Source organism: Hevea brasiliensis, chromosome 4 (genome assembly GCF_030052815.1).
Source record: "Hevea brasiliensis isolate MT/VB/25A 57/8 chromosome 4, ASM3005281v1, whole genome shotgun sequence".
Lineage (NCBI taxonomy): Eukaryota > Viridiplantae > Streptophyta > Magnoliopsida > Malpighiales > Euphorbiaceae > Hevea > Hevea brasiliensis.
In genome coordinates, this window is record NC_079496.1 from 109,747,954 (window position 1) to 109,771,905 (window position 23,952).

At 33.7% G+C, this 23,952-nt stretch overlaps 3 protein-coding genes across 3 annotated transcripts; 1 reads left to right on the forward strand and 2 right to left on the reverse strand.

Moving 5' to 3' along the window:
• Nucleotides 1-7,072: 7,072 nt before the first annotated feature.
• Nucleotides 7,073-8,971, reverse strand: LOC110664727 (uncharacterized). The gene is made up of 5 exons (XM_058144777.1): nucleotides 8,537-8,971; nucleotides 8,011-8,430; nucleotides 7,602-7,697; nucleotides 7,439-7,506; nucleotides 7,073-7,285 (listed from the first exon to the last, which is right to left on the reverse strand). The coding sequence occupies exons 1-5, from the start codon at nucleotides 8,753-8,755 to the stop codon at nucleotides 7,168-7,170; spliced, it is 921 nt and encodes a 306-aa protein (XP_058000760.1). The 5' UTR covers nucleotides 8,756-8,971; the 3' UTR covers nucleotides 7,073-7,167.
• A 5,530-nt stretch (nucleotides 8,972-14,501) lies between these two features.
• LOC110664701 (probable serine/threonine-protein kinase PBL12) lies at nucleotides 14,502-16,754 on the forward strand. Its single transcript, XM_021824464.2, has 5 exons — nucleotides 14,502-15,077; nucleotides 15,206-15,341; nucleotides 15,493-15,629; nucleotides 15,722-15,845; nucleotides 15,996-16,754. Exons 1-5 carry the CDS (start codon nucleotides 14,694-14,696, stop codon nucleotides 16,571-16,573), a joined length of 1,359 nt encoding a protein of 452 aa, XP_021680156.2. The 5' UTR covers nucleotides 14,502-14,693; the 3' UTR covers nucleotides 16,574-16,754.
• A 358-nt stretch (nucleotides 16,755-17,112) lies between these two features.
• LOC110664700 (copper transporter 5.1) lies at nucleotides 17,113-18,068 on the reverse strand. The gene has a single exon (XM_021824462.2). It carries the CDS (start codon nucleotides 17,923-17,925, stop codon nucleotides 17,500-17,502), a length of 426 nt encoding a protein of 141 aa, XP_021680154.2. The 5' UTR covers nucleotides 17,926-18,068; the 3' UTR covers nucleotides 17,113-17,499.
• Between the last annotated feature and the right edge of the window lie 5,884 nt (nucleotides 18,069-23,952).

The following is a 23,952-nucleotide window of genomic DNA, read 5'->3' on the forward strand; positions in this document are numbered from 1 at the left end:
ATCCAAACATTGGAAGACATGCTTCGCATGAGTGTTTTGGATTTTAGAGGTCAATGGGATAATCAGCTAGCTTTGGTGGAGTTTGCCTACAACAACAGTTACCATTCCAGCATAGGAGTAGCACCCTATGAGGCACTATATGGAAGAAAGTGTAGGTCTCCTCTGTGTTGGAAGGAAATGGGAGAAGTGAAGGTGCATGATATAGACCTAGTGCAGTACACTTCAGAGATAGTTCATTTAATCAGGGAACGATTGAAAACAGCTTTCAGTAGGCAGAAGAGTTATGCAGACCCCAGACGAAGGGATGTGGAGTTTGCAGTAGGCGACTATGTATTCCTGAAGGTTTCTCCGATGAAGGGAGTGATGAGATTTGGAAAGAAGGGCAAGTTGGCACCTCGGTATATTGGACCTTTTGAGGTTACTGATAGAGTTGGAGCAGTTGCCTACCGATTGGAGCTATCACCCAACCTTTTTCACGTTCATCCCGTATTTCACATCTCCATGCTCAGGAAATACATCGCAGATCCTTCCCATGTACCACAGCAGGATGTAATAGAGCTAAAAGAAAACTTAATATTTGAGGAGCAACCTGAAGCCATAGTGGACTACCAAGTGAGACAGCTAAGATCAAAACAGATCCCTATGGTTAAGGTTTTGTGGAGGAGCCAATCGATAGAAGAGTGCACTTGGGAGTCAGAACGGGACATGCGTAGCAAGTACCCTTATCTGTTCAATGTGTAATCATGTACTTTATTCTGCCTTGTGTAAAATTCGAGGACGAATTTTCTGTAAGGGGAGAAGAATATAACACCCCAAAATTTTAAATTTTATTGTTTTATGAGTATTATTGATATTTTGATTTTATTTAAATTTTAAGAAATTATTTGAGATTTTTCGGATTTTAAAAATCGAGTTCGATTTTCCGAAAATATAAATTTTGATGATTTTTAAAAATTTATTTAAAGACCACGTGGCAAAACTAAAAATATATTTGGAGTCTACAAATTTTTCTGCGTTTTCTAGAATTTTTTTGAAATTTTTGGACCTTATTTTCGGTCCCAAGGCAGAGTAAAAATTCAACATTTTGTATCCTGAATCGAATCTGCCGAATCGAACCGAACCGGATTGGACCGGCCTTTTCTTTTTCTTCCTTCTTCTCCCCGCGCGCGTCCCGACCCTCCTCTCTTCCTCTCCCGTTTTCTCTCTCCTCCCTCCTCCCCTTGTCGCACTGCCACCTCCCCTGCCACCCCAACTCGCCGGCGCCCATCCCGGCCGTCCACCACTGCCGCTGGGCAGCGGAAGCGGCGCGCGAGCGATCACGCAGCGCATCGCTTCGTCTTCCCGACTGAAATCCGGCCACCAATCGGACCAGGTCTTGTGTCTAAATCCATCTACTCGTCGAGAGCTTTCCATAGACACTAAGAACACCGAAATCCATCGAGCGGTTTGTCCAATTTTTGCCTGGGAAATTTTAGCCCATTTTGATTTTTGGGCTAGATTTCTCGCAAACCGTGAACCCCACGAGAAAACCAAGAGTACCAGAGTGCTCCACTTGTCGAGAGCTTCGCGGCAACATAAATTTCGAATTTTTCTGACATCGTTTTTTGGTGGGTCCCACGAAACTTCGCAGTGTTTTTCCGAGCATTTAATGAGCTTAGAAAATTATGAAAAATTTATGTACTAACCCCCGTGTTATGGGCTTCGTGTAGATATCTTCAATTCTCGGAAATTCGACAGTTGACCAGGTCTGTGAATTTCCGGCCAGACAGACCGGCTATCGGAAAAAGTCTCCGAATGAATCGAGTTTTTAGCTACCCCACCATTATCAGACGTTCCGAGCATGTCCCCAGAGTCAGAATTGGCAAAGGTAAACCTGAACCTTGCTTTTTCGTAATTTTCTAGTGCTTAAATAGGATTAAAAATTCATAAAATATTCGTGGTAGCTTAGAAAATTATGATTCTTTTTGCAATAGCCTAGTAATATTGCTAAGGACCGCGGGGCAAAGTTTTAGAATTTTTAGAACTTATTTGGGCAGTTTTTGCAAAATAATCAATAATAAGGACTAAATTGAAATTTTACATATTGTGATGAATGACTGTTTGGATAGGCCCAGGAGGGGCTGTGCGATGTGATTGAATTGTGGATATATGAGTTGCGAATATAGAAGTGTGTTTTGAGCCCTTTTGCAGGTTGGGTAGGTCCTAGGTATAGGAGAGACTCTGCCGAATTTTCGGCACGACTTAGAACGTATTTGGTCTTTTCTTGATTTGTATTGAGTCAATTGTATTAAATAATTGTAATGTAATTATCAGGTGAGCCGGGACAGCCTTCTTCCTCTGCCCAGCCGCCACAGTGACCGTTGTCAAGTCTGTGAGTAAAATATTAATTTTAATTGTAATTTCGATATTATTATATATTCAAGCATGTCCATGCATCACTTATATGCATATATCTATGTAGATAAACTCTAGGCACGATTTATGTTGCATTCATAACTGTGAAAGTGCCATTTATGTTGTTGTGGTAATTTGGAGCAGTGTGCGTGCATTAGCGTGCGTGTGATGTGGTGTGGACTATGGATAGGACGGGTAGACACGGCTTGAGATCTTCGCTGGGACCCGGTCCTTCGGGGTAGACACGGCTTGAGTTCTTCGCTGGGACTCCGATTTGGTTATTAAGTGGAAGTCCGAGCTGAGTTCTTCGCTGGCACAGGTTGGATTTAAGAGAGCTGTCTAGGGGATCAGCTCCCATATATTATGATTGATATTACTGGGTGTGTGAGTGCTCCAAATTACCTTTTTGCTGCTATGATGTAAAAATATTGTTGATATTGCATTTCACTCTACAGGGTGCATTAGTTTTAGATAGTTATAGAGATTATGGTTAAAATTGATATTTTACTCTCTGAGTCGAACGCTTACTCCTGTTCAATATTTTTCCAGGCCACAGGAGGGTATTTTTGAGGTTAACCTGCTTTCTCCCTCGCAAGTCGATTATTAATGTTTGTATAAACTTGTTAAATCTTAGAATTTCCGCATGTATTAGAAATGTTTATTTGATTTGGGTCTGTAATATAAATTCTTATTTTGGACCTGTAAACTTATTATTTTATGCATGTTGATGGACTGGATGAGGGAGCAGAGCTCCCATTTATTTTATGTTGTTATGATTATGTGGAGGGTGAGCTGAGCTCCCCAAATTTATATATATTGTGTTTACAGGTTGGGTGAGTCAAAAACTCCCCGTTGAAAGGTCCATTTTATGGTCGGACTCTATCCGGTTGGTTACTTGAAATTGGGCCCAAATGGGCCTTAGAGTTGGGTTAATGAATAGTTAGGCTTACTACGGGCCTCGGGGGCTTTAGGCTGGCCCAAGTCCTAGTGCCGGTCCGGCCCATAGGTTGGGTCGTGACAAGATAACGTTTAGTGTTTTGGCTATTTTATTTATTATTTATAATATTTGGTGACATAATACTTCTATTAGTGTTTAGAGGTTGAAGGAATAATTTATAAAAAGTTATCTTTTTTAACTTTTACAACTATTTTTACATTTAATAATTAATTTAATAGTTATTATTATCGAACACTTTTATTTTAAATTACTATATAAACAGTTAACAACTCACAGCTAATAAAATAACTAATAATTACTAAAATGATTAACAGTTATCAGAATAATTAATATTACCGAGCAAAATCTTATACTTATCAAGTAATATATACAGATTGTTAAAATTAGTTAAACAAACCAAGAATATTATAAAAAAATCTACACTTGGTGGTTACAGATAAACAATATTTAGCAGCGATTTAAAAATATTTAATGTTCCTTTAATTTGTTGACTTCATTAATTGTTGTTTAGAGTATAATTTTGACATCCTACTCTTTGCATGTTGCTTTCTTATTAATTGTCGAAATATCTTAATTTTAATTATGGTTAAGGCTACAGCTTTTTGACCAAGAGATCATTCAGTCTGAATTAGGGTTAGCAAATGGCTCCCATTTTGCATTCTTGTTTCTTACTTTGACTTCAAAACTTATAAAATTCCACTATTTCTGCTGTGTTCATGAAGAATATATATATATATATATATATATATATATTCGTCTTTAAATTTTTTATTTATGTCCAATGTTATCTATTTTTATTTTTTTTAATTTATCCAAATGTTTTGATTTAAACTCAAACCAGTTTATTCCCTATGAAATGGGCTAAAAATTTAAAAATAGCAAAATTGGAAATGAATAAAAAATTTAAGGATAAAAATGAATTTTTTTTTTAAATACTACTTGGTAGGAGTGTAAAAAAAATTGATAAACTGATCAACCTGATCAATCCAAACAAATTTAATTTGAAAATAGTGATTTTGTATATTTAAATATTGATTATGATTTGAAAATAATTAGAAACCGAATTTTTAGTTTGGATTTCAGATTGACATAATAAAAATCAAACCCAAACCATACATATAAAATATTTTATTTTTTCAATTAATGCATGATAATATATATATATATATATATATGAAAAATATTGAACAAGAGTTGAATTATAAAAATTAAAAAAGAATTAAAATAAGTAAAATCTGTTAAAACCGAACACAACTCGCTTATTATAAAAATTAAATATATATAATTTTATAATTTAATTTATCAATTTCGATTTAAATACTATCGAAAATGACTTTTTTATTTAGCTTGACAAAAAACATTTAGCCTGCCCAAATCAATTAATGTACACCCCTACTACTTGGCGTGTGCATATTTTTATGGCTCTCATCTTGGCAGTGACCACGTAGAGAACGCTACGATAAAGGGCTGGGTGTTGCTTTAAATCCAGGGCAGGGGACAGGAATGAACTAAATTATACATTGAAATGGAGGAAACTAATCACTAGAGGCGCCTTTTGGTAGAATGGCCTAGAGAGTTGAAAGAACTCCAGAATTAAGTGTGCTCACTTGAGAGAAATCTTAGGATAGGTGACATCCTGGGAAGTTCTCTATTCCATCTATGGGACAAAACCGTGAGGCTCAGAATGGGATGGGCCAAAGCGGATAATTCTTCTAATGGTAAGAGTCGGGCATTACAATAAACAAGTTAAATGTGAGTCAAACTCATGCAATAAATAAATTAAATATGAGCTGAACTTACGAATTTGATAAATGAATGAAATAAAGATTGAGCTAAAACTTCAAATTAGAGCTTCAGTTCAAGCTCAGTGAAAATATAAAGAGTTCAAACTCAACTCGGCTCATTTTAACCGAATGTTGGTTTTGCAAATGAAGTTTATAACTTTGCTTAGAGAATATTTTTTTTATCTGCATTTGTCGCAGTAAAGTTGCTTCTTGGAGGAAAATGCAGGAAGCAAACCAGAACTTTACTTCAAGAACTATTAAAATTCAGAATTTCATATTAAAAGAATATGAAATAAAGGACAATATACAAGTGATTAGCTTGCAATATTAAATTAGTTAGTCATTCTGATATGTAACGTAACACAATCACTTATATCTTTTGCTCCCTCTTTTTGACTCTTCTGCTGCTGCTGCTCCTTTTCTTTTCCTTTTTTTCCCCCTTTTCTAAAATGGGATAAGAGCATATTTATATCTTTTTCTCTGACAAGTAGCCCTAAAATGGTGTGTTTGAGGTGTGTTTTTTTGAGGGAATCTTCTGCCAGCTCATTATGAAGACTTTATGGAACTACATAAGTGGACTGCATAAGTTATGCAGTCCCTTATACAGTTTTCGGCTGGTTCCTGGGCTCTCTGTGCGAAGCTGCATGAGCAGAGTGCAAGACTACATAAGTTATGCAGTTTTCCGTGAGGTCGCATAAGCAAGGCATGAATCTGCATAAGTTATGTGACAACTTATGCAGATTTCGGTAGGTTTGGGACATTGTTTCTTCTCCTTGTGCAGAACTGCACAACTTATGCGGCAAGTTATGCGCAATTTGGCCAATGCATACTTCAACTTTGAAACTTGTTTTCGACATCTTTGGCTCTAGAAATCACTCCTCAATGGCAAAATTTCTTTTTAGTCCCTCAAAAATACTATTTTTCCTACAAAATAAAGTAAAATTACAAATTAATCCAAAATTGGCAATTATGAAAAACTATCTAAATAACTAATAAAATTAGCTAAAAGTGACTAATAATCAAATAAAATGGCTATGAAATTAAACCTAAATGACTATGCAAAATGTATGTATCATCGGGCGTTACAATAAACAAGTTAAATGTAAGTCAAACTCATGCGATAAATAAATTAAATATGAGTTGAACTTACGAGTTTGATAAATGAATGAAATAAAGATTGAGCTGAAGCTTCAAATTAGAGCTTCAATTCAAGCTTAGTGAAAATATAAAGAGTTCAAACTCAGCTCGGCTCATTTTAACCGAATGTGGGTTTTGCAAATGAAGTTTATGAGTTTGCTTAGAGAATATTTTTTTATCTGCATCTGTCGCAGTAAAGTTGCTTCTTGGAGGAAAATGCAGGAAGCGAATTAGAACTTTACTTCAAGAACTATTAAAATTCAGAATTTCATATTAAAAAAATATGAAATGAAGGACAATATATAAGTGTTTAGCTTGCAATATTAAATTAGTTAGTCATTCTTATATGTAACGTAACACAATCACTTATATAAGCCTATGTTAAAATGAATTAATATTAATTTACTTAATACTCTCTTTGGATTTAACATAGTATCAAAATTTAGACTGAGTTATAGATTTCAACCGTCTAAGCTGTTATAGCCTATATTGGATTAAAATACTAACTAATTGTTAAGTGAGCATTTGTACTTGAGGAAGAGTGTGATTGGATTGTAATATTAGATTGGTTTATCATTTTGACATGTAAAATAATTTATTCACTTATATAAATTCATATTAGAATGAATTAATATGTAATTTATCGAACACTCTAATAGTGTTTCTCTTCCGACTGTCATAAAGATTCTGACGTAGGCTTTTCATCTTCATCAATATTCATTGGCAATGGCTATATATATATATATATATCCTATGACAATTAGAAGTCAAGGGATTAAAAAAAATCAAGGGAAATGTATGCACAGGAAGTCCTTGGACTTGTAGTATATAATCAAACGGAAGCAAGAATCCCAGTTCTGCATGTAGATAAAAAGCAAGACAATTACATCATGATCATGAAGAGCCACGCAAGAAACTACTGACAATGTAGTTGAATTTTTGTGGTCTTTCAGTTTGGGGTATATGGGATGCATCCTTTATTGTTTCCAGCTTCACGTTCTTCCCAATCAGCCTGTCAATATCAGAAATCAACTTGAAATTTTCTAACTTTTAACACGGTTATCACAATTATGGTGAAATTCACTTATTACATACATAAATTTCACATATCCGTATCACAGGTGAAGGTAAAAATTTCCTATTAAATAGTGCAAGATGTACATACCCTTTGAGCTCAGTTGCCATAGCCAAAGGAAATATTGTGTCTTCTTCTCCCCAGATTAACAAGACATCCTAAATACCAAAAGGCAAATCAAATTAAAGTATGGTAGATGCTAAATTAGGTGTGCTAAAAAAATAGACGTCCAACGATGTCGTTTGGGGATTACATGTTGGAGTGGTGAAATATTTACTGTTTCATCTCGTCCAATGGTTAATCCACTGAGAAGTTCTAACTTCTCGCTCCTCTTCTCTGTGTACGATTTCTGCACACAGCAAAAAAAAAAAAAAAAAAAAAAAAAAAAAATATATATATATATATATATATATATATATATATATATATATATATATCATTAGTGTTTGAAAAATAACTTATTAGAAATGTATTTCGAATTTTTTTCTCATGATCATGCGAGAGCCATTCTGCACCGTGCACAGACTTCCATAACGTAAATTTTCAAGAACTTATAATTATGTGCCATTTTTTGGTTTCAAGAATCAATCAAGGAAGATAGATAGTAGCTTGCTGCTTAATTTTGCATCCCATGAAAAGGAATTATTAGTTAAGGAACTTACAGAAATGAAGTCCTTCAATAGAAAGTCTGGAATCATATGGAGACTGCGGAGCCTGAACGCGGCCAGGCTAATCAAAACTCTCATCTGCGAGGCCTTCTGAGGCAACATAAGATCGCCAATATTTTCTGCTTTAGACTTCCTCATCAACTTTTCGTTATCACTCCTCCTCATGTTCACCCCAGAGCTCGCTATTACCACCTTCTCTACCCTCTCCGGCCACATCCTCGCAATGTTGTACGCCACGAACCCACCGTAGCTGGTGCCAACTATAGAATATTTCTTGACCCCCAACTTTTCAAGCAACTTCGCGACGGACTTTGCCTGGAAGATCTCTGATCTTTCCGAGGACTTTGTTGTTGATTCACCGAAGAAGATTAGGTCAGGGACGTAGAGGTTAAAATGGGGTGAAAAGAACCGAACCTGCAAGGATCTCTGATCAGTCTTTACACAGACCTATAAAGTTTCGAGTTTGAACACAATCAATCAACCAAGAAAAAGAAAGAAAAAAAAAGGGAGTGTAAGGAACCTGGTAGTGCCATTGCCAGAGAGCGACTGGACCGAACCCGTGGATCAAGACGAGGGATGGTTTGTGGGTGGAGGTTCGATTATCAGGATTGGGGCCCCAGAAGTGGAGGGTGGTTTCATTGTCAATGTCGATGGCCTGGCGTGAGAGGCCGGCGTAGGTGAAGCAGAGACGGAGATAAGAAGTGTATACTGATATAGGGCTGAGAAAAGAGGGTGCCATTGAACCTAATCACAAGGAGTAGCTATGGGTTTAAGGGTAAAAGGATTGAAATCGAGAGAGCAGGAGCAGTTGGGAGAGAAAAAAACGATTTACTTCGGTTATAGTCTGTCTTCAATGTCAAGATGAACAGAATTGCATTTGTTTTCATGCATGGGATTGGAGGTGCTCCTCCTCGACTTAGCCAGGCATATTATTCACCTGACATACTCAGGTTTATGTCCCACCCTCCTGATTCCTTACTCAAAGGTTATATATATAACTAAAATATAGAGAATGCAAGGCTAAAAACTCTTGCGGGATGCTAGGCCAAAATGGTGAGATCTTGAGTGCGGTGAAAAAGTAGAGTACCTTCACTCCATTTTCCCCTTCTTTTAGACTTTGACAAAATCAAATTAATAATCTCAACTTGCATTCCTAAAAATAGCATAATTATCGTTTTCATCACCTCTTCAAAACCTTAAGCCTAACACTTCTAATGCAGCCATTGACACTTAGACAAGACAAATAACTCATAAAAGAAAAACTTAGATCAATAGATTACCAATTCAAAATATAAATATGCAAATTTCACTTATTTTATATAAGTTTCATCATATACATTGTGTTTGAGTTTAAAATAGATCAGGTGTTAATAAAAATTTCCCACAAAAATAATATTGTATACCATTCTGACTGGATTTCATATCTAAAAGGACTGAGTAACAAAATGATATTTAAGACTTTATTTTAATGTTGTTAATGTAAATAAGCTTAACCTAATAATATGTTTTTCCTTAAAGAAAAATGAAATTCACTAGAAACCAAAAGAATCAACACAAAGAAGGGCCTGAATAGAGTCAATAAGTTCTTGCCAATGAGCATAATAAGCAAAAGTTACAAGATAGCTGAGCAAGCTCATATTGGCTTGTCTTTGCTAAGAGATAAACAGCTCCCCTGCATGTTAATATTCTAAATTTGGGTTAAAATCATTTGCTAATGTAAATTAGATTAGTTTGAGTTTAATATCATGTTAATTCTTAGATTAGGATTATTAACATGTCTAAATTGATTGATTCTTAAAAATGGCTAACTATTTTTCTAAAGAAATATTTAAAAATAAAAAATAAATAACCAAGAAATAAAGAAATTTAAATTTTCTTATAGAATAGTTCACTTTTGCATAATCTTTAGTCTAGCTAAAAGGGAATTTTTTTATTATAAAATAAAATTATTTCACAATGGAACTTAAATATAAATAAAAACATATTATTATTATTATTATTATTATTATTATTATTATTATTATTATTTTAATAAAAAATCTAATTGTTTCATGCATATTTTTGGATAATGAATATCATTAACTATAAATATTATCATTGTAGTATTATTCCATCCAACCTTATTGAATTTTAAAATAAAAAATCAAAATTACAAAAATTAAATAAAAATATATTAAAATTTTTTAAAATGAAACAAAACAAAATGTCCATACAACAGACTAGACCAATTAAACTTATTGTAATGTACATAATCTCGAAATTGATTTATTGAGAGAAATTTTAATTAAATTTATTCTACAATTATAAAATTATAAAGTTAAAATTTTAATTTATAACAATTAATATTTTTATCTATTCATAAATTTATTTCTTCAATTTTTTTTTTATCTTTAGAGCTCACGTCCTCCCCTGAAATCTCTGGCAACACCAGAAATTTTCACACATAAATTAAATCGGGTTGCTTGATTATTCAGCTGGAATACACTATCCCAGCAAACTTCTCTCATTCTTACAAAATGATATGGAAACCTCCGGCTTTTAGCCGATGATCATGGAGATCAATCTCATATCAGCCCAGCACCTCCGATCTGGAAGACGTTCATCAGCTATGCAGACATATGTGATGGCTTATCTCAATCCGAAGCGGAAGCTCACTTCAAGGATTGACAAAGACAGCAAAGACAGTTCTACATGGAACGACAAGTTCATTCATCTTTGTTGTAGATGATGATTTGAGAAATAATTCTTGCATAGTTTTTGATCTTTCGTGTTCGGAGATTCATGAAAAATAAAAGAATTGTTGTCGTAAGAGTTTTGCTCGATAGCTTGATAAGCAAAGATCATGGCTGCAGCGAAGGAGAAAGCCCAAAGTTTGCAGCGTTTCATGTGCGAACTCCAACTAGTGTACCTCTGGGAATCCTCAACTTCCCAAGTTTCTTTCTTCATATTTCACCATTGACCATAGAAGATTAATGGGCGGTGACCAGAGCAAACCAAATTGCACAAGAGGCACCAGTGAAGCACCACTGATTTATAGAGTTTTAGCACAGAAGTTAATAATTAATGACAGTAGGAGCAAGTAACTAAGGAATCACAATCTGGATATGGGATATTCTGTTTTAGGTCGATTGTTTTGGTCACAAAAAAGATTATAATTAACATGGGATTTGGTTTCTGAAGATGTACAGAGAAGCAGATTGGTTAATAAACAAAGAAAATTTCAAAAATCCCCCATGAGGACAAATTGATGCCTGGTTCACTCCTCTCCTCTGATGTTCTGCAAATTGATTATCTACCACTGTTCAAACAGGTTGGATCCCATAAACGAGCTTGGAAACTAGCCATCAGTTTTGGTATGCCCTCCCAAAAAATCCTTCTGTTTTTGCTACGGCCTCCTTTAATAAGTCATAAGTCAGCTCCTTAATCTTTATCTTTTTGAGTTAATTTTGAAACCAGCCACCAGAATTTTGATTTCCAGAGTACAACATTCATTGTTTGATCCATGAATATACTCAAGTTACTCCTTTCCTTTTTCTTATAACTTAATGCTAAGTTCTGAAACTAATTAAAATTATAAATATTGAGAATGGTGTTTCATATATATATATAATTTAGTTGAAGTTCTCAAGAAAACATGTCAAATATATTAAAAATATAATTAAACGTGATAAACGTTGAAATTAATTAATTATTAAAATATAATAATATGTAAACATGCATTGAATATAAGATTAATTTAAATAAAATATTATTTTATTCAATATTCAGATTCATAATCTCTGAGAATTTGAAAATCATGATTAATGAAAAAAAAGTATAATTTACAAAGAAAGTTTTGAAAATATAAAATAAATCATTTCATAAGCTAAGCTACCTTGAAGGAAAATAAAATCAGGTAAGTATTAACGAAATAATTATAAATTTAATTGTAATTGATTGATATATTTTACTAACATATTAAATTATTTTATAGTTTTAATATGCCAAGAAAAAAAAAGCTATAAAATGAAGAGTTGTTAAGTCTGCTACAGCGCAAACATATCATGCTAGTTTTTTATTATACATGACAGATGCTAGGAAGAAGACAACGCCCCTGGCTTTCTCTCTTGGCTTTCTCTTTCATCTTTTCCTCTTGTCCTTAGATAAATTTGAACACCAGTGAGGAAAAATTATACAATAAAATAGAAGTATATAGAACGATTTTATTTTTTCTTCTACTTGGGGGTAGGAACTTTCCTCAACCGGGGTGTGGGTAACTTCCTCTCCACCTTCAGGAATATTGCCAATTTAAACTAGTATGTCCAAATCTATTATACTTGATTGGTGAGAGTTTAAAGTGAGTGATTTGTGATGTGGTGTGTATAGGAGAGGTAGCGTTGCTGTTGAAATTATTATCGAAAAAATTACTTTTAAAATAGACTAATTAAAGAATATTAAAAAATAATTTAAAATAAAATTTAATAAATTTTAATTATAAGAATATTAAAATAATAAAATAATTTTTTTAAACTGCTTTTTTAAACATCTAGAATGATACTTTTACTCAAGAAACAGTTTTAGTTCTTTAAATACAATACCAAACAGGCACTAAAATAATAAAATAATTTTTTTCAAATCATTTTTTTAAATAATATTTCAAAAAAATAGTTTGTACCTTGCAAACTCGATACCAAACAGACAATTAAAAGAGTTGAGACTCAAACCTAACTCAACTAGTTAAGTAATTTGCTTTTAACTATTAGATAAAATCAGATTAGATTAGAAAATTCATACTTATTTGTCAATTTAGTGTAAATTTTTTTCATTTATATATATATATTTTTTACATTTTCTATGAAGGTAGAATTTATGCCAATTTTAGCTCAATTTTTTAGGAAGACTTGAAATTTCAGTTCAAATCCCATTGAAAGTGATGGAAATGGATTTAGGAACATAAAGTGGGAGATGACTAATACATTAACACATTTTTTTTTTTTAATTCCAGGTTTAAAAATGCTGTTCTAGACCTTCTGCAGGTTGGTAATCACTAATCACTTAAAAAAATTAATAAAAAAAGAAAAATGCTTTTGTATTTATCATGCATTTAACAGAAGAAGGTAATTAAATAATAATTTCTTGGTTTTGGATAAAATTTTCTTGAAGGATGGAGGTGGTTGTGAGTTGGTAGACTTTTCTCTTCGCAATTGGTTGCCTGGTAACTATCACCTGTTTCATTGGCACCTTAATCTCTTAATCCACATTAAATACACACAAATGACAATGTTTTGATGATTATGAATTGGGTTGTCATATGTCAGCTGAGGCCAAGTGTTCAAAATCCTAAACTTTTTCTCTTCCCACTGAAAATATATTTTATAGATATAAATAGTGATGGTTCATTGACGCCTCCTGTATGAAACCTTGATTCTATGTCCTGAATAAATAATCTTAGCATTATTTAATAATGCTAATGGTAATAAGTTAATAACTAGTTGATGTATCATTGATTCCTTTAATTGTGATGCTCATCTGCTAGTTCCGGGGCAGCCTGCAAGTTGCAAGGGCCTTTGCATTGCCGTGGAGAACTGATGAAAATGCACAGGGAAAAGCAAGAATGACGTATGGATCCTTGCAAGGGGAAGAAACAACTTGAAAAGGCACATCGTTTGTTGCTATTTATTTTTTGGGAAAATTACTAGTTGATGTCTATATTTTAATTAAATTAATTATTTAGCCCTTGAATTATTTAGTTTTCCTGTTGTTTTAAAGCAAGTTTCTTTCCTATTATTTTTCTCTCTTCGTGAACTAATTTCACTAACTGAAAAATTAATGGATAGACTAAATACTTTATAATGATGCATCACTGAAACAAGTGTTGGAATCATCGGGTAGAAATAATACAGTGATATTAATTTTGCTGCTATAATGTTAATATATAGCAGCAATATAAACAATTGCTACTAATGATACATTAAAAAATATGGTAACAATCGTTATTTATTGTTGTTACCATTGATAATTTTTTTTTTGCAATAATCACAATTTTATTGTAAAATACATATGGCTAATAATTCTTTTTTGGTATATTATGGTTACAATTTTCTAACAGTAATACATAACAATTCATATACCAGTGCTATAAACTTAAAACAACAAATTCTATACTTTTAACAATAAAAATTATTATACTATATTTTTCAAAATAAATAGATTAAATAGTTAATTTCATTAAAAATTGAAGAGATTAAATAATAATTTTTGCTTTTTTTTTTTTTCTATTTGGTGCTGAAAGAGACTAAATAGTTTCCATTTATAAATGGTAATTTGCCCTTTCCATATGGTGCAGAAAGTCAAGAGGCAGCCAAATCATTTATCACTAACTAATCTGTGGACTAAGAGCTTGATATTTTAAAAAATCGTGGTAAAGAAGAAAAGAATGCATTAATAATCTTTGGTAATGACATCCCTCTATGTGTATGGACTTGAGAATAGTATTAAGTAGTAGGTGAATGAAAATGAAAATATAAGGCAGGCCTTCCATTCAAGTTCTACATACGAATAGATCTTCTCTTTACTCTTTAGCTCCTCTTGTTGTTCTGTTTGCAAGGTATTCTTTTTCTTTTCCATGTAAAGAAGGGATCGATCATTATTCATTTCTGCATAGAATTTATTCTATATAAGATAGACAAGTTTTGAAGATGACCATGATGAAAAAGGGTACATGGAAATGTATCATCTTGAGTTGTTACAAGACTGAACCCTTGCCGGAATCTGAAAACCAGGCCTTGAAGCATGGTTCTTTTCGTAGGCTATCCCTTTCGGATGTGAATAATACCATTTCACCACTCAGTGTTGAAGATCTCTCGAATTCTTTCACTGGCCCGAAACTGCATATTTTCACATTTGCAGAGCTAAGAGTCATCACCCAGAGCTTCTCAAGAAACAATTTCCTTGGTGAAGGTGGGTTTGGACCAGTGTACAAGGGGTTTGTTGATGACAAACTTAGGCCCCGATTGGAGGCTCAGCCTGTAGCTGTCAAGTCTCTGGACTTGGATGGTATGCAGGGCCACAACGAGTGGCTGGTTAGTTCTACATAAATACATATACAAGTTGTCAGTTTCTTGCATCCCCTAATCAGAGAATCTATTTGTACTTATAGTATCCTTTCAGCAAGATTTTGTTCAAGAACTAGTGGGTGGTTTTCTTGCAGGCAGAAATAATCTTTCTTGGACAGCTGAGGCATCCACACCTTGTTAAATTGATTGGATACTGTTGTGAGGAGGACCAAAGGCTCCTGGTTTATGAGTACATGCCAAGAGGCAGCTTAGAGAATCTACTCTTCAGAAGTATGTTGGTTGTTCTTTTTATATTTAGTTCTTTTATGTTTAATTTTATATATATAGTTCTTTTATGTTTAATTCTCTCTGAGGATTTTTTAAAATTTATAAAATTAACAGAAATGAAGGTTAAAAAAAAAATTCTCTGGATAATATGCAGGATATTCAGCTACATTGCCATGGTCAACTAGGATGAAAATTGCATTAGGAGCAGCTAAGGGCCTAGCCTTCCTTCATGAAACTGATAAACCTGTGATATTCAGGGATTTTAAATCTTCAAATATTTTGTTAGAGTCTGTAAGCTCCCTCTCCAAGCTTTGGCATAAAAGTACTGTACATATTTAGGCCAATAAGATTAATTACTTTCCAATCTATTTTTGTCCTCCAAGGATTACACTGCAAAGCTCTCAGATTTTGGGCTTGCAAGGGATGGTCCAGAAGGAGAAGAGACACATGTCACAACACGAGTAATGGGTACGCAAGGTTATGCTGCCCCTGAGTATGTCAAGACTGGTAATGTTGATCAATCTTTGATACAATTCCTCTTTATTTCAAGTTCCTGAAGCCAACCAACCGAAACCTATATCCCAACAGAACCAGCCAACAACTATTTTGAAAAATTCTTATCCTGGAACCTAACGCTGTTCAATATCCTGATTCCAGGTCACCTCACAACAATGAGTGATGTATACAGCTTCGGGGTTGTTCTGTTAGAGTTGTTAACCGGTAAGCGTTCCATGGATGAGACCCGCCCAGGTCGAGAGCAGAGCCTTGTAAAGTGGGTAAGACCTCTGTTGAAGGACCCAAACAAGCTTGAAAGGACCATAGACCCAAGACTTGAAGGGCAATTTTCCACTCGTGGAGCTCTAAAGTCAGCTGCTTTAGCTTACAAATGTCTGAGCCATCATCCGAAGACTAGGCCCACAATGAGCTATGTGGTCCAGGTCCTGGAGTCTCTTCAGGATTTTGATGATACATTTGCTACACCATTTGTCTACATAGTGCCAAATGAAAATGGCAGCAAGAAATGCTTTGGAATGGAGGAAGAAACAAAAAGTAAAGGAGAAAAAGATGGCAGTGAAGAAAATGAACACCACAAAAACCGGCATCGGCACCATTGCAATTGGAGACATCTCATCAAGCTGCCTTTGTCAAGGGTAGCTTATTCAGATTCTGCTCTTTATGAAAACATTGGAAATGGTTTTAGTTCTCCCTACACTCGCAGAAAAGAGGAGGCATAGACAACAGAAATACAAGTACATAACAATGCAAATCTTTTTTTTTTTTTCAAAATTCCTATATGTTGCAGGATTCTAAAGACTACTAGAAATGGAATAGACAGGCACCTAAAACAAAATGTATTCTGCCATGAAGGATATATTAAATTATTTATTAATGAGCTTGAAAAAGACAAGCACCTAATATCTTTCTTAATCAGAGGCATAATTCCATAGCAAAGAAAAACGTTTAAGCAATTTGATCACTTTCCTTTACAAACTTCAACAACTCGAACCATCTCTAACTGTGTATGTATCATCTATTCAAGCCGCCCTAAATTCTGTCTTTATAGTTTTTAATGGGGGTTGGTATAACATCATCATTTGCAGACTCCAAGCATTCCTTAATTTTTCATCAAATTTATTTGCTTTAATTAGGTGCATGCTTAACTATTAATTTGGTGAATTTTTCATTTATATCAATAATCATTTTGTCTTGCTATGGATTTAAAAGAATCCCTCCTTTTAAATTTGGCTAAAAACAAAATAGAATTTAGACCATGTGCAACAACTTACCAACAGGCCTTAGATTCATAAGAATTTCTTCCCAAAAGGAGATAAGCAGAGGCTAAATCGGCATGAAGGCATAAAAGACAAAGAACCTAATTGTTTCTTCGGCTCAGTTCCCAAATTACACGAGACAAGGATCAGATTTTTACAGGTAAAAGAAGAACCCAATTGTCTCTTCGGCTCAGTTCCCAAATTACACAAGACAAAGATCAGATTTTTACAGGTAATAGAAGAACCCAATGGTATCTTTGGTTCAGTTCCCAAATTACATGAGACAAAGATGAGATTTTTACAGGTAAAAGAAACGTACAACCAAAACCCAAAAAGGAAAAAAACACAGAAATACATACTTTGTTTATTTTTCTTGTCTCTGTCTGTGTCTAAGCACAGGCACAGGGGCTATCCACAAGCGCGAAATTCTCATCTTCACTAAACAACAAATACCCAATACCCAGCCCCATTACGATCGCCACAAACACCCCTCCGTTAAACGACATCACTGCAAGCATCAACAAGTACCCGATCGCCGAGTTCATCCCGAAAAGCACTGCTTGCGCTACCCTCGCCGCCGACAATTTCCCTCTACCCGTCTTGGATTGAAGCAAAGGCTCTTCTGCTGCTAAGCCGCCAGTGCCCACGACAACTTTGAAGCGCATGCGGACGCGGAGATTCTCTAGGAATTGGTACAAGGCGGAGGCAACTACACAAACGAGAAGAGTCAGAGCGTAACCCAGCCATGTCGTGGTGCGCCACGAGTCCACCAGGAGAGTCACCTGGCGGCCCCAGTAAAAGGTCATGTGCATCATCTTTGATGACTCACTGAGTTGAAGAATTAACAAGAAAAAATGAACGAGTTTTTTAGAGAGAGAAAACTCAGCTGCCAAGTAAAGTATCAATGCAATGACGGAGTTGAAAAGGCATTGAAATGTAAGGTTGTGTAGTACACTGAACGGTGATGTACGCTTGGTCGACTTGTACTGTAAGTCTGTAACGACTTTGATAATTTGATTACAATAATACCCTCAAAGTGGTAATATTCTACATTTTACCCAGCACAAAAAAAATTCTGATAATTTTACAAATAAAAATAAATCTCCTTTTCCTATAAATGACATAAATTCAGTTATAAATTTATTTTATCTCAAATAAATATGTCAAAATGCTATTTAAAAAAATATAAACATTTATTATTTTTATGCTAATTTTATACAATTCAACTCAACTCAACTAAGTATTTATCTCAAAAATTTTGGATCGACTATATAAATTCTCTTTCTCTACTCTAAACGATTTTGGGTTAAGCCATCGGAAATGTGTAATGTTTCTAGGAAATTTATAATGCTTCTAGTTCATATTATACCTTTCTCCTCCAAGTCAGTTTAGGTTTACCTCTTCTTTTCTTTCTATCCTCTAACCTAATGTGCTTTACTTAATGTGCTTTACTTGTCTAACTAGAATCTCCGTATGTATACGCTTCGCATTACCAAATTGCCTCAATCTCTCTTCTCTCAACTTATCCTCAATTAGCACAACTCCTATCTTTTCTCTAATACTCTCATTACAGACTTTATCTAGTCTAATATGGCCACTCATCCACCCTAACATTCTCATCTACGCAGCTCTTGTAACATATCTCACCCGACTACAGTGTAACCGAGCGAAGTGTGCTACATTCGGTGTCGGAGCACCCTATCTTGTCTTACTTTATTATTTTAATAATTTGATCTCGTTATATTTTAATATCAATTATTTTTACAGAGAAAAACCAGCGGAATTTCCCCTATTTTATTATCAGTTGACGTATTTCACTATTCACCTACTTGAAATTTTCAATAATATTTTACAATAAAAATATCATTCATGCTCATCATATTCATCTCACATTCAATTCATGTAATTCACATATTTATTTTTACAAATCTATTCATACTCAATTCATATGTAAACATTCTCAAATTACATAAGCAAAATTTTTAAATTTTCTTAATTTACATAATTTATAAAATAATTACATAATTTCATAATTTACATGATCTATAAATTAATTACAGCTCCATAATCTATATTTCAACATACAATTCATAGTTTACATTATAAATAATAACTAATTATAATGTGCAAAATACATAATATAATCTACATGGGCCCTTTCTACATGCATTGCTGAGGAGGTGATAACCTTGAACACTCTGCAGATCAGAACTCCAAAAACCCTAGTCTAATGTCCACTTGGTTTTATCTTAAGTACCTGCGCGAGAAAACAAATCTATTGCGCTAAGCATTGCTGCTTAGTGGTGTAATAATATAACAAGGAAATAATATAACAAGTAAAAATAATTGGAGCATATTTTCTATACTCAAGAATTTTACTGGGTTCATATGAAATTTGCCTTACAATATATTTTTCGTCATTTATGTTGCTCTCTAGAATCTCTTCTATCATAAGTTTACAATAATCATTTATATAATGTATAAATAAATCTAAATATTTAGTTTATGTTTATATTATTATGGAGGATGCATTTCTAATAATTACGTACTTTATGCTTATTTTGCTAGTCTTTCATTTACTCTCTTAATATTTTCTATGTGTTGTGGATCATTTCGTAATAATTAAATTCTTAATACTAGTTTAATACCTTTCGAATTTTTCTCACTAATTTATTTAGTTTCTAATATTTTTAACTTATTTCAATAAATTTTTCTGCCCAGGTAACTTATGACAAGCTGACTAAACTGGATAACGGGTAATTGACACTAGACACCGCAGTGCCTTGGGCCGTCATACCATGAGACGCAGAACGTCAACTACGTATGCAGTCAGTATGACTAAAAGCCATGATAACACATAATCGGGCATAAAAGCCATGAATACGGGCATAAAAGCCATAAATACGGGCATAAAGCCTTTCGTAGTACTGCTAAAACAATACCCTATTAGCATGCCAAACTATCCAATCTGACACACATGTCTAGGCAATACAATGGCACATAATATCATTAAATATTAATATATTGTGTTTTATGACTTCATTATTTCATGATAAATTTCAATTATAATTTATATTATCACAATTCACATTCAAATATCCTTTTATACCATTGTACTCAAAGTACTTTTCCTTTCTACAATAATGAGAACTAATGTCTCATTCATACATTAATATGGTTCATTTATTCATTCATTATGTTATTCATATTGATCATAATTCAAAATAATGGTTCACATGTACCATTGTATTCAAAATATTTTTCCTTTCTCATTTATTCATTTTATGAATTCTATTTGTGATGGGCATATAAGCCCTAACTACCTATTTATATCAATTAGGTAGCTTATTTTTCATATTTCAAGCAATCCATGAACATTTCATGGATTTTAAATTTATGGCCTTAATTTCCCTTTAACAATATAGTTCTTACACTTTGTGTCTTTGTATTACTATTCACTCAAATTATTAACTTTTTAATACATAATAAATTTATTAAACCTAAGTTCATCAAGATACCACATTTTGCATTCTAAAGTTGTTGGTATTGGTTGCCAATACTATTTCAAAGCTTATCTTATGTTATTCAAAATTTTTAGATTTCATGCCCTAGGTTTACTGTTTCATTGGTCATTTGTACAGTAGGAATTTGATAAAATTATCTTCATGAAAGTTGTTTCTTATTGTGTCTAGTTACATTTCTTTTTTTGAGTCACTCCATTTAGAGTTTTGTAACTCAAGTTATGGTCATTTTAACATAATTGGCCGGATTGACCTATACCCAGAATTTTGGGCAATTTGATTCTGCCAGATTTGGTGACCTAAGTTTGGTTGGCAATTTGACTAGGTTATGGTCAGAATTTAGATTTGTATTCCTCATGAAAGTTGTAGGGCTATGTCTCAGCTTTCTGCTATTAAAATTTTAAGTCAATTGGACCTTTCTACACTGAGTTATGACCAAATGAATAAATACTATTCATTTGGTCATTTTGCCCAAGCAGAATGCAAGTCACCCAGATTAGGGCAATTTTTAGATCAACTTGGTTTGGTTTTCTGAGCAGGGTTTCTTCACCAAAGTTGTGCCATTATGTGTCTAGTTTCATTTTCAATTGGCCTTGTACCAATTAAACCTATGCAGCTCCATTTATGGCTACCCAAACCTGCTGGACTCACAACCAGTCCTGCAAGTCACCAAGGGCAGCATGCCTTAGCTCAACTCCAACATCCTTACTCACTTCAATTCCTCCTCACACACATTCAAATGGTCACTAATTGACCATTACAAGGTTAATATACCATTTCATGAGCAAACCCTAATTTTTTTCACAAACCCTAATTTCTAAGTGTCCATTTCATACTATCATGCCATCTAACACATCCAACACACACAATCCAACATCTAACTCAAGTTTTCTCATCACAAACCACTTCTAAATAATTCAAGTCATACAAATCAATAAATCTCATCCTTCTCCCATGGCTGCAAATTTTCATACACACTTCAATATAATTGTTTTGTTCAATTTTTTAATAAACTCTCATTTAATTAGTCTTCCTAACAAGGATTAAAAAGAGAGGGAAGTAAGTATAGGCACTAACCTTTTTTAGCTTCACTTAACCTTAATTAAACCTCCCTAATCTCTTCTTCTTTGGCTACCAATAGCTTTTTCTAGGTGAAAGATCAAATTTTTGTGAAGGGACTTGGCAATTTTAGTAAACAAATAGAGAGGAAACTCAAGCTTTTAAGCTTGAAAATGGTAGAACCTCTTCTCTCTCTCTCTCTCTCTCTCTCTCTCTCTCTCTCTCTCAAAGTTTTTGGCTGCCCAAAGGTTGAAGATTCAGATTGTTTGTCAATTTTTAGTCTCTTTTATCTCTTTTAATGAGTTTAACAAATTGTGATTGATGGAAGAAATTTAAATGACATCATATGTTGTCATAATTAGTATTTTCTTTCATTTTCTTTTCTTCTCTTCTCTACTCATTTCCAATTTAATTTTTAGCAATATTTATTCATATTTTAGATCATAATAATTATTTACTTAACTGGACAAGTCGGTCAAAAATCATCTCTGAAGACGAAATGACCCAAATGCCCTCCGTTTGGCTTAACAGACTAAAATTGTCTGTACCAATTGAAAAATTTTTCTAAACCTTTTCTTGGCATTCTAATGCCATAGAAACCTCAATGATTCTTCTCTGGAGTCCCAAAATTATTTTATAAATTTTTCTCCTGGTTTAGGGCTCCTAGTTGCGAGAACCGCAACTTCCCATTGGGTTACCCATCACTAGGGCCCCGGCTCATTTAACTTGGTTGTATTTTATTTCTAAAATTTTTTCTTAATTTTTCTTATATTTATTTGAGTTATTTATGACTCCTCACTCTAGTCTAAATATTTTTCCAGATGTTCTAGCTGTCCAGACTGACACCGGTCACCGAAACAGTAGAATATGCGGAATTACTACAGTGAGGGTGTTACAGCTCTTATCTTAGACACATACGACTCCTTCAGTGTCCAACACTCACTACCATATAACATGGCCGGTAGTATACTGTACAGTAAAATTTTCCTTTCAACTTATTGGGAATCTCGAGATCACATAAAACTCCCATGGCATGTCTCCACTTCAACCATTCGGCTTTAATCCTATGACTAACATCGTCCTCAAATCCTCCATCTACTTGAAGGATTGAGCTGAGATATTTAAAGTGATTACTTTGGGCAGTACCACTCCATCCAAACTAACTCCTTCTCTATCACTAGTTCGGCCTTCACTAAACTTGTAATGCATGTATTTTGTATTCGTTCTACTTAACTTAAAGCCCTTTGACTCTAGAGTACTTCTCCAAAGCTCTAGCTTTCTATTGACTCTTTTTCGCATCTCATCTATTAGAATTATATCATCCGTAAACATTATGCACGAAGGGATAATCTCTTGTATATGTTTCGTCAATTCATCTAAAACTAATGTAAAAAGGTAAGGGCTAACAGCTGAACCTTGGTGCAATCCAACTGAGATAGGAAAATATTTTGTGTCTCCTCTCACAATGTGCAAAATAGTAGTTGCTCCTTCATACATATCTTTCAATACTTGTATGCACCTAATAGATACCCTCTTTTATTCTAACACTCTCCATAAGACATCTCTTAGAATACTATTATAAGCCTTCTCCAAATTGATAAAAATCATGTGTAGATCTTTGTTCACATCTCTATATTTCTTCACTAAGCTTCTAATGAGAAAGATCGTTTTCATAGTTGAACAACCGGGCATAAAGCCAAATTGATTGAGAGAGATAGAAATGTCATAACGTAGTCGATGTTCCACAACTCTCTCCCACAACTTCATAGTATGGCTCATGAGTTTAATTCCCCTATAGTTTGAGCAACTCTGTATGTCTTCCTTATTTTTAAAACTAGGCACTAAAATACTCCTCCTACATTCATCAGCCATTTTCTTTGAGTTTAAAATCTTATTAAAAAAATTAGTTAACCATGCCACTCCCATATCTCCTAAACACTTTCACACTTCAATTAGTATTTCATCGGGTCCACAGGCTTTACCCACTTTTATTCTCTTAAGTGTTTCCTTTACTTATAAAGATCTAATCCTTCTAGTATAATTCATATTATTTTCTATTGCTCTATAGTCTATATTCACGCTATTACTATTTTGACTATTATTAAAGAGATCATCAAAATAATTTCTCCATATTTCTTTAATATCCTCATCTCTCACCAACACTTTTCCTTCTTTGTCCTTAATGCACCTAACTTGATTAAGATCTTGACATTTTTTTTCTCTCATTCTTGCTAATCTATAAATATCTTTCTCCCCTTCTTT

Bases quoted from the DNA above. Each gene is read 5' to 3' on its own strand.
- LOC110664700 (XM_021824462.2), bottom strand. From the start codon at position 17,925: ATGATGCACATGACCTTTTACTGGGGCCGCCAGGTGACTCTCCTGGTG.
- LOC110664727 (XM_058144777.1), bottom strand. From the start codon at position 8,755: ATGGCACCCTCTTTTCTCAGCCCTATATCAGTATACACTTCTTATCTC. The intron at 7,698-8,010 runs GTAAGTTCCTTA...TGCTGTGTGCAG, and splicing joins TATTGAAGGACTTCATTTCT to AAATCGTACACAGAGAAGAG. The intron at 7,507-7,601 runs GTAATCCCCAAA...TTTGGTATTTAG, and splicing joins ATATTTCACCACTCCAACAT to GATGTCTTGTTAATCTGGGG.
- LOC110664701 (XM_021824464.2), top strand. From the start codon at position 14,694: ATGACCATGATGAAAAAGGGTACATGGAAATGTATCATCTTGAGTTGT. The intron at 15,342-15,492 runs GTATGTTGGTTG...GATAATATGCAG, and splicing joins AGAGAATCTACTCTTCAGAA to GATATTCAGCTACATTGCCA. The intron at 15,846-15,995 runs GTAATGTTGATC...TCCTGATTCCAG, and splicing joins CCCTGAGTATGTCAAGACTG to GTCACCTCACAACAATGAGT.